The 9788-nt window shown below is 38.5% G+C and overlaps 3 protein-coding genes and 1 non-coding gene across 7 annotated transcripts; 3 read left to right on the forward strand and 1 right to left on the reverse strand.

The window, feature by feature from the left end:
• Nucleotides 1-122: 122 nt before the first annotated feature.
• Nucleotides 123-3532, forward strand: LOC127260381 (probable hexosyltransferase MUCI70). The gene is made up of 8 exons (XM_051288100.1): nucleotides 123-755; nucleotides 837-1091; nucleotides 1472-1555; nucleotides 1860-2215; nucleotides 2308-2519; nucleotides 2619-2875; nucleotides 2963-3141; nucleotides 3259-3532. The coding sequence occupies exons 2-8, from the start codon at nucleotides 878-880 to the stop codon at nucleotides 3310-3312; spliced, it is 1356 nt and encodes a 451-aa protein (XP_051144057.1). The 5' UTR covers nucleotides 123-755; nucleotides 837-877; the 3' UTR covers nucleotides 3313-3532.
• A 135-nt stretch (nucleotides 3533-3667) lies between these two features.
• On the forward strand, nucleotides 3668-3739 carry TRNAM-CAU (transfer RNA methionine (anticodon CAU)). Its single transcript has one exon. It is a non-coding gene; the product is annotated as a tRNA-Met (tRNA).
• An 89-nt stretch (nucleotides 3740-3828) lies between these two features.
• On the forward strand, nucleotides 3829-5808 carry LOC127260394 (40S ribosomal protein S9-2-like). The gene is made up of 3 exons (XM_051288123.1): nucleotides 3829-3980; nucleotides 4865-5246; nucleotides 5382-5808. The coding sequence occupies exons 1-3, from the start codon at nucleotides 3953-3955 to the stop codon at nucleotides 5560-5562; spliced, it is 591 nt and encodes a 196-aa protein (XP_051144080.1). The 5' UTR covers nucleotides 3829-3952; the 3' UTR covers nucleotides 5563-5808.
• Nucleotides 5809-7033: 1225 nt separating this feature from the next.
• LOC127261000 (F-box/kelch-repeat protein SKIP11-like) lies at nucleotides 7034-9788 on the reverse strand. Of its 4 annotated transcripts, none has more exons than XM_051289114.1 (2): nucleotides 9545-9788; nucleotides 7034-8706 (listed from the first exon to the last, which is right to left on the reverse strand). In XM_051289114.1, exons 1-2 carry the CDS (start codon nucleotides 9567-9569, stop codon nucleotides 7316-7318), a joined length of 1416 nt encoding a protein of 471 aa, XP_051145071.1. In that variant the 5' UTR covers nucleotides 9570-9788; the 3' UTR covers nucleotides 7034-7315. The 4 variants fall into 4 exon arrangements, with proteins under 4 accessions (XP_051145071.1, XP_051145074.1, XP_051145073.1 ...); XM_051289117.1 differs by having other exon boundaries at nucleotides 9481-9787; XM_051289116.1 differs by having other exon boundaries at nucleotides 9477-9787.

The raw sequence follows: 9788 nt of genomic DNA on the forward strand, positions 1-9788 counted from the left end.
ATAGAAGGCCCAAAATGAAAAGTTCCTACATGTTGGGACGAATATGTCATTTCAGCTTATCACTATTCTAAGAGGGCAATAAGTCTTATAGTTTGATTGTTTTGTGGTAAAGTATGAAATAACATTAGATCAAGGGGAGATATGCAATTTACATCGAAAATTTTACAGAACGATGTCTGCTGTCTTCCATCGTCTTCGGCCGCGGCTATCTTACCTTCCTTCGGTGTTCTTGCGTTAGAACAGATCTCCGATTGGGCGGAAATTGTCCTCATTTTTTACAAATTGTTTCTTGTTTCAGCTGTGGAGGCCACATTTTTCTATACAAACTTCTTATCGTCCAAGGAGCAGAGCGTACGTGAAATCGAGAGAGAGTGTATGCACAAGATTTCTGTGTTTATGTTATAGTGGCTGTTTGCATGATTAATATTAGTAATCGATTTAATTTTAGGGAATTTTTGTCGGGATCCTTTTTGGGTATCTTTTGGATGACCCCTTCGATGTGTATTTTGATCCTTGATTGGATGCTGCTCTATAGAGGAAATGACAACTAGCTGTTAATAGAACGCGTATAAGTAACTTATGAAAGCATTCGAGGGAAGTTTGATTGGTTTTTCTGTAACAAATTTGGGGGCAACAGAAATGGAGGGAATGAAATGCTTGTGATAGCATCTGTAATTGTAAAGCAGGCAATTTGAAATGAGAAATCAGGGAGCCGATTGAGATATCGGCTTTAGTTTGGGGCTTTCGAAGCTTTGGTAAGAATTCGACTGAATTTTAGTTTATGTGGAGATTTTCCATTTTAATTTTGGTAATTCTCATGTGTTCTTGCATTGCAGATGAGTTAATAGTTGAGAGTCATTACATCATTATCGCACATATGAAGAGCACTGAATTTCCTTCACCTAGAAGATGCAGTGTTAGTGTGTTCAACAACAAGCCTTCGAATCCAATGACGAAATCCTTCTGGGGCTCTCGCCGGCAAAAGAGAGTTGGTCGAATTTTGAGACAAAGATTGTTTTTTTGGTTGTTGTCTCCTGCAGTGATCTTATGTATATATGTTGCATATTTTGGAATAAAGATACATATTCATGGTGAGGACCTTTGTCGGAATTTCATTAGTGTAGTGTATTCTTATCGATAATTGTGTCTTTTTTATATCTACATGCACAACTTGTATGTATAGATTTGTATACATGCATTGGGAAGGATTTTTAGTGCATTGTTTCCTAATTGCTGGAAATTTATTTCTGTGTGGCAAAGTTTGTCAGACGCTTCATCAAGTTGAGCTTTCGGTTTATTGTTTTTAGGATTTATTGAAGGGTATTGAAGCTGAAGAGATGTTCTTGTAGTTTTCACTATATTAATCATGTATATGGTGATTAAAATATATGATTTCAACTTTCTTGGTTAGTTAATTGTGATAGTTGGTTTGTTTAACACCGCTACTGATATTTACTCTATAAATCTGCAGGGACTGTGATGTCTCTAAAGAATGCCATAGAAAAATCTAGTGCAAATAATGTATCAGAACAACCAAAGAAGCCACGAAAGCAGCGTAAGAACATAGTTATTTCATTTTAGTATTACTTGATGGTGGATGGCTTCCCATTTTATGAGTAATTTTTTGAGGCCACTTAATCGAATAAGCACCTAATTAAGTGCTGATATGATTGTTTATATTGTTGTTTAGCAAACTAAAAGTTTCCAGAAGACTTCCCATTCTTATTTGGTTCTCAATGAATTTCTATTTTTAAAGTAGACTTTTCATGTGATTTGAAAACATGAAAAAGCATTGGAGAACTTATCATTGCGATAATGTTCACAGTGTATTTATTTTGCTACCTTACTTTTATATTCAGGATACTTTCCTTGTGAGGTGTCATTTCCGAATTCTGTAACTCATATTGTTGAGCCTGAGGAGAACACTACATTTGCCCCTTTTTCCTTGGGATATGTTGAAAAGGAGGAAAGGAACCTTCTTGGTGACACTACTGAAGCTCGATTTGGAGGTCACCAAACTCTTCAAAATAGAGAGAAGTCGTTTCATGCAATGAATCAGACAATTCATTGCGGCTTTGTGAGTGGATCTGATGGATTAGGCACTGGATTTGATTTGAATGAGAAGGACAAAAAATATATGAATACATGTAGAGTTGCTGTGTCCTCGTGCATCTTTGGAAGCTCCGATTTCTTGAGAAGGCCCGCTAGCAAAATGGTAGCAAATCTATTGTGTTCTGTTTGTTGCGCCTTGGGATATTACTATGTGTATCATCGTCTTGGATATGACGTGAAAATTTTTAATTGCAGATCAGTGAATACTCCAAGAGAAATGTTTGTTTTGTTATGTTTGTCGATGAGCAAAGCTTAACTAAACTCTCTGCCGAAGGAAATGTTCCGGATGAAAGTGGAACTATTGGGTTATGGAAGATAATTGTCGTAAAGAACTTACCGTATAAAGATTTGCGGAAAAGCGGAAAGGTGCCAAAATTTCTATCACATCGTCTTTTTCCTTCTTCTAGGTGATCCTCAGACCACAAAAAGTGTCCATGGCTCTCTTTTTCATGTCCCTATCGATACAAAACAATCTTATATGGTTTGTTCGGTTTTGGTGTGATTAGGTATTCAATTTGGTTGGATAGCAAGCTACGGCTGAATGCAGACCCAATGCTGATCATCGAACGCTTTTTGTGGCGAGCCGGTGCAGAATATGCCATTTCAAATCATTATGCTCGCCACTGTGTTTGGGAGGAGGTGCTCCAAAATAAGCGGCTAAATAAGTACGACCATACGGCTATTGATGAGCAGTTCAACTTTTATCAGTCGGACGGACTTGTTAAGTACGACGCATCGGACCCTAATACTCCTCTCCCGAGCTGTGAGCACTGATTTGACGCCTTTCATCCTTAAATAGGGCGGTTTTATGATAATTTTGATTATGGGTTATTATTGGTGTGTTTTGTAGATGTGCCTGAAGGGTCTTTCATTATTCGGGCGCATACTGCAATGTCAAACTTGTTCTCGTGCCTTTGGTTCAATGAGGTGGATCGGTTCACGTCACGGGATCAGCTGAGTTTTGCGTATACTTATCTGAAGCTGAAGAGACTCAATCCTGACAAACCTTTCTATCTCAACATGTTCAAGGTAACAACGTTGTGTAGTGTTATTGTTTTCGCAATGTATTGTGTTGTATATATTGATGAGAACTCGTCTCTGTCGCCTGTAATTTGTTCTAAAGAAAATTGTTTGGACGTGTCTCAGGACTGCGAGCGAAGAGCCATCACTAAGCTGTTTCATCACAGAACAGACACATAGATATATGCAGACTGTAGTGCAGTAGAGAACTAACTCTTGCTGTAAGAAAGCAGTTGGAATAGTCTTGGTTGGTTGTCTTAAGCAGGTATGAATCTGCTATCCTGTTTTAATCAAAACTGTCTTGTAATGGCTAGTGAGGACGACGCTGGTTGGTGTTTAAATACGTGTGTACACTAAATAAGATAAAATCCTATTCCTTTTATATATAATTTTTACTGTATAATTAATTGTTTCAATAAAAATATTATATTCAAACAATTTCATTTGAAAATAAATAACGATAATGCTAAATTTTAAATATCAACACAATTAGGTTTAAATATAAATATAAAATTGTAATATACAATCATCAAAAATCAGAGTGGCGCAGCGGAAGCGTGGTGGGCCCATAACCCACAGGTCCCAGGATCGAAACCTGGCTCTGATATATAATTTTTGTTTTAATTCCAAACGTCGATGCCCATTGGGCTAAATGTACATATCCAATTCGTAAATTGGGCCAGCGATTGCCCATTAGGGTTTTTGCTGTTTAGGGTCGTAGTTAACCGTTCCTCGGTCTTGGTTGGGATTAGCAGCCTCAGATTGAAGGAGTTTCGACTGAGCATACTATCGGCGGCGGAGGAGGAGGGGGAGGACCATTATGGTGCACGTCTCTTTTTACCGCAATTGTAAGGCAATAATGTGGATTCTTGTCAAGCTTTGAATTTTCCTGTCAATAAAATGCAAAACTATCTATATGCCTGTCATCTGTATCCAAACGAGACTGTTTGCGCAATTGTTGTCATTGATTGTTTGAAACCTACCATTACAGTGTTTGTCGTGGGCATCTATCAGTGTTCTGGTTCACTATTCCTGTGCGATTACCTGTGGTTTGTGTTATTGAGTTTGAAGACTTAGAATTTACTGGAATCGTACGATCTCCCTGCTGCTACCGGCATAAATTATTACCTCTCTTTTTTTCTTTTTTTAAGACACTTTGCAGCTTTCACATTGTTGAATTACTCAAATTGTAACACAGTTTCCGAAAGTTTTTGTATTGCTTATACTTTATTCCATGGGGAAATTTGTGGATTCTGAAGTTAGGGACCTGATACTGAAGTTATATGGAAATTTTGTTGCCCTATCCTTGTATGTCTGGAATTGATACTGAAGTTTCTCGGAACTAGCTCCTAAAATTTATATGAATAATATAAAAATGTCCAACGTTTATCTTACTAAGAAATAGAAGAAGAAAAGACATTAATATGCAATTTGCGTATTCAATTTTCGCCTCCTCCTTTCTAATATACTTGTTATTCTCCCTAAATTATTTCTTGATTACTATCCATGAAAGTGATCATTTGTACCATACTACAAAAAAGAACTGTGAACTGTGTTCTGAGGAGAGTTAGCTATTCAATTCATAAAGATATAATCATTGCTCCAAATACTTTTTCATGTAGCTGGGTTCTTGAATTTACCACTTGGCAAGCAGTGCCAATATGATACAGAAACAAGGTTGTCATTTTCTTTATGAGCTTGTGCTGAAGTCTTTATTGTATCTTGATTTCAGATGGAAAGACTTTTAAGAAACCTCGTCGGCCCTATGAGAAGGAGCGACTTGATGCTGAGCTTAAACTTGTAGGGGAATATGGTTTGCGGTGCAAGAGAGAGCTTTGGAGGGTACAATATGTCCTAAGCCGCATTAGGAATAATGCTAGAATGCTTTTGACTCTTGATGAAAAGGATCCACGCCGTATTTTCGAGGGTGAAGCACTCTTACGAAGGATGAACAGACATGGATTGCTGGACGAGAGCCAGAACAAGCTTGATTATGTCTTGGCTCTAACTGTGGAGAACTTTCTGGAGCGTCGATTACAGACTCTTGTATTTAAGGCTGGTATGGCCAAGTCTATCCACCATGCTCGGGTCCTCATCAGGCAAAGGCATATAAGGTATTTACTAATTCCTGTTCAACCTTTTCATCTCCCAATTGGTCTTTGTCATCTTGCTTACATCAAACAGGATTATGTCACTGAATACACCATGTGATATCACTTGCATTATAAACTCCTTATTTTCTACTATAGGGTCGGGAGGCAAGTTGTCAACGTACCATCTTTTATGGTGAGGGTGGACTCACAGAAACATATTGATTTCTCCCTCACAAGTCCATTTGGCGGGGGTCGTCCTGGTAGAGTGAAGAGAAGGAACCAGAAGGCAGCTGCGAAGAAGGCTTCTGGTGGCGACGAAGAAGATGATGAGGAGTGAGCTGGTACAGGTTCGTTCACCATGCTCTTTAAACACTCACTAGTGTTCTTTTCTTTTATTTTCTTTTATATACCAAGAATTAGGAAGCCTAAGCTTTGACATGCTCAATGTTAAACTTTGTTATTACTGTTGGAAGCCTCCTCAAGTTTTGGATTGGATATTTTAATTACAAAGGTGATTTTCTGTACACTTGCTTTTGAAAGTGCTTGCTCCCATGGATTGGTTGTCCAGAATTTAATGATTTCACCTGTCCTGTCTGTTGGTTTCCAAATAATTGATTATTTCTGGCACTCATACACACACATACTCCAATCAATGGAATGAATGATACTATGAAGTAGCTGTCCCTTTCCTCACGAATTGAAAAGGGAAAATTGGATATTTTGTTGTTGTCTATTGCCTTGAAATCCCACAACCTCCATTATACATTTATGTGTGTATAGCTAAGTTTTGTGTGATTGATTTTTAACATTCATGCATATGATTGGAGTGATCCACATCGTTCATATATATAAGTAGTAAATAAATAAGCAATTGGGCAGCCATTCAAATTATGTCATCTTTCTTCGTTTCCCTATCTTCATAGTCACAAACCCACTTAGCTACACTAATTATTATTCCATGACAATAATAAGAATCTCTCTATTATTGATGCCTGTCACTAATCAAGCACGCATACATAATGCGTATAGGGTTTTTCCAATATCTCAATTTGAAATCAAGATTTGATGCTCATCATGAATTAATTAAATCCACGGCCTCATTAAAGAGACACAGGCCATGATGATTAGAGCATATTTTTGTTCATGCTCAGGCTCTCATAGGGAGACACATGATGACAATTCTTTACCCACTTTCTTGAGGGAATCATTTCTGCCCTTTATGATGATTGTAGCATAATTAAAAACAAATAAGTTGGGGATTCCATAGAGAGAGATTATTATCTACTAAGAACAGAAGAGTTTGAAAATATGGTAGGAAAGGCATAGAAACTAAGAAAGAGGCAGTGCAGAAAGGACAGGGAAGAATCACATTCTGTTATTAGGCAATTAATGGAATGGCAGAAAGAAAGAAAGATGCTGCAGTAGTCATTCAAACAAATGGGAAGGTCCCAGAATACAAAAATAACTCAATGTCTGCATCCTTCATCATAGAACATACATACGCGTATCAATCAGTGAAGTCAGTACAGTTGTCATCAATGCTCAACCCCTACAATCCACACATTCACTCACAACAATGCATCCATTGAAAGCTGAAAACCACACACAAAAACAAATCCCAAACTATCACAAAGCAAAGGGCACTTTCCAGAATGAAACAAATTTATATTCATCTGTGAAAAGAGGCTGGATTTGATGATCTAACTAGCATATACAACCTATTTATTTCTAGCCTAAGCATATGACTGAAAGAGGCGCCAAACATAAACGAACAATTATAACTCATGTTACTCAATGGGAAGAAGATAGCAGTCGGAGAAAGAATCATAAGAGTAAATTTTAAATATGTATATATATAATACACTCGAGGCTATCGCAAAGGAAACATTCAATTGAATTTTGAGTAAAATTTGCTAATTCCTTTCATCCTCCCCCATTCAAATGATGCAAAAACAAGAAGAAACAAGAAAAGGTAAAAAAGAACAAATCCTGATCAGTTACCCATTAGCAACGAGCGAATCCATCCAGAGATGAGGATACAACACCACACCACATCGACCGCTGCCAATGTGTGAAGAATACTCTCTCACTCAGCAACCCATGACAGCACAGTTATAGACAAAACTTCCAGATCTCTTTCTGCTGAGCAAAACCCACTCCGGAAGACCTTGGCTCGGAGTCCACGAATTGACTTCAATAAACCCTTCACCAGCATTTCGAGGCCCTCCAATTACAATAAGCCTTTCGCCACATGCTCTAAATGCTAATCCCCAACCATACATAGAATCAGCGCGTTCTGGCAACCTTCCAACAGTAATCCACAACCCATTCTCCTTGTTGTATTTCCTGACATTCATGTCAGCATAATCCGCAGCATATAATTCATTATTTACAACTGCAATCAACGGTGGCGCTTCTGATGTAGCAGGTGGTTCATTTTCCCTTGCTGCACCAGCTCGCACAGGAGACATGTTAGGGATTTCAGTCCATGTTTGGGTTTCAAGATTGTATTCCTCTCCACAGGTGAGGAGATTCATATCAGCTCCTCCAATTCCTCCGACCACATAAAATTTTCCATCCATAAACACGCCAGAACACATCTTCCTTGGTTTTATCATGCTTGGAAGTGTAGTCCATGTTCCCATCTCGGAATTATACAGCTCTGCAGAGCTAAGGATGTTACCATGTGAGTCGCAACCACCAGCCAATATGGCAATCTCCCCAAGGCTTGCAGACCCGAACAAGCATCTAGGCGCATTCATGCTCATCCCGCTAGTCCATGTGTTGGTTAACAAACTGTAACAGTAAATCACGTGAGACATAAGGTCCTTTCCGAAAACAAGAAGCTGTGTCCCCACAGCCAGAGATTCCTTATCAGCAAAGACAAAACAATCATTGGGATTCATTCTTGGTAAGCTCATCCAACGGCGACGATTGGGATCAAAGGCTTCCCATACAGGTAACTGGCAGGAAACGTAGACCCAATGCTCGACCACACCATTTTGCCTCCTTAACTTATAGAGCTCACCACTTCTAATGAGAGAGCGAAAGCTCCCATTCAAGGATGCAATCACACCATAGTCAGCTCTTGAGCAGTTAATTAGACAACTAATGGAGTTGTCACGACCAATGGCAGGGATCAAAGAACTTGAATCAGAATTATCGCCTGCATGCCGTTGACTACTGGCTTGATCAGAAAGGGATATCAAAAGCCTACCAATTGATAGAGCTGTATCTATTTGACTGCACGATCTCTTAGATGCACTCCTGAAAACAGCAACGTCTTCAGCTTTGTCTGATTCCTCCAGAAACCGTTTGTTCTGCTGTACCTCAGCCTTTTCTAGCCGGTAATTCACGCAAGGCCAATGGCCTTCTTGTTGGCAGATCCCGGGATAACCTCGCGACACCAAACAAGCTCGGTCTTCCACCATTTCTTCAGGTTCCAAACTCCAAATGGGCACCAGCTTTCTAAAGATTGTTTCTGCCCAAATAACCAAAGCCCAGTGAGAAAACTTTGGAATGCATAAACTCAGAGGTAGAAATTAATGACAAAAGGCTAACAAAATAATGAAAAAACCTGTTTAACATATGAGAAAAAAAAAATAAGAAGAAAAAAGTAGTGTAGTACAGAGAAAGAACTGCTGAGAACTCTGTGCCATTCCCCCACATCAAGATTTGAAACAGAAATTTTGTGAATCAAATGTTTTCAGGGAACAAAACATTAAACTAACATCATCGATCCAAACGTGATAAAATCATTCCAGGTCAAATGATTATCCATTACAGAAACAAATAAAAAGAAATAATCATAGTAGTGTCTTCCCTGAAAAAATCATTGATTTGGGTAAAACACCCAAAAATGAACAGTCATAATCAATTGAAACAAGCGGCTTTATATTCAAGACTGACCAACAGATCCCCAAAATCAGATCAACCAATTCCATTAAACCAATTCACCCAAATCTCCGAAAAACCAATAAATCAAAACCAGAGGCAGAAATCCTTCATCCGATTATATCAATCGCTAATTCGCCATCAAATTAGATCTGCCACACAGCCCGATAAGATAACAGAAACTCCCACCACTGTCAAATCAAATAACTAGATACCAAACTAAACCACCTCAATTGAAAAAACGTACAGGGAGAGTAAAGGCGCATAAAAGGAAAAATGAAAGGAAAAAAAAAAAAAAAAAACAGTAATTGCGCACAACACAAAAAATAAATAAAAATTCAAAGATAGAGAACTCACATACGTATTGGACAAATAAGAAAGAAAAGGAAACTAAGCCAAATGCAACAATCCTTCCTTTCCCTCACCCTTTACAGGTATCGGCGTATACATACATACATATATCTATACTTTTTCGAGTGTTTCCCCTTTTCTATCCGTATTTATGCTTAGATAACTGCAGTTTCAGTTCTTCCCCTTCCTGTAAATCGGATAAATCCTATGGATACTCTCGAACGCAAATCAAAGCAAAGGGCTTCGGGCTTCGGCTTCAGCTTCGGCTTCCGGCATAATCTTTTCTTTGAAGACCCCCCCACCCCCCCTCTCTCTCTC

Source organism: Andrographis paniculata, unplaced genomic scaffold (genome assembly GCF_009805555.1).
Source record: "Andrographis paniculata isolate CXL003 unplaced genomic scaffold, ASM980555v1 Contig62END, whole genome shotgun sequence".
NCBI lineage: Eukaryota > Viridiplantae > Streptophyta > Magnoliopsida > Lamiales > Acanthaceae > Andrographis > Andrographis paniculata.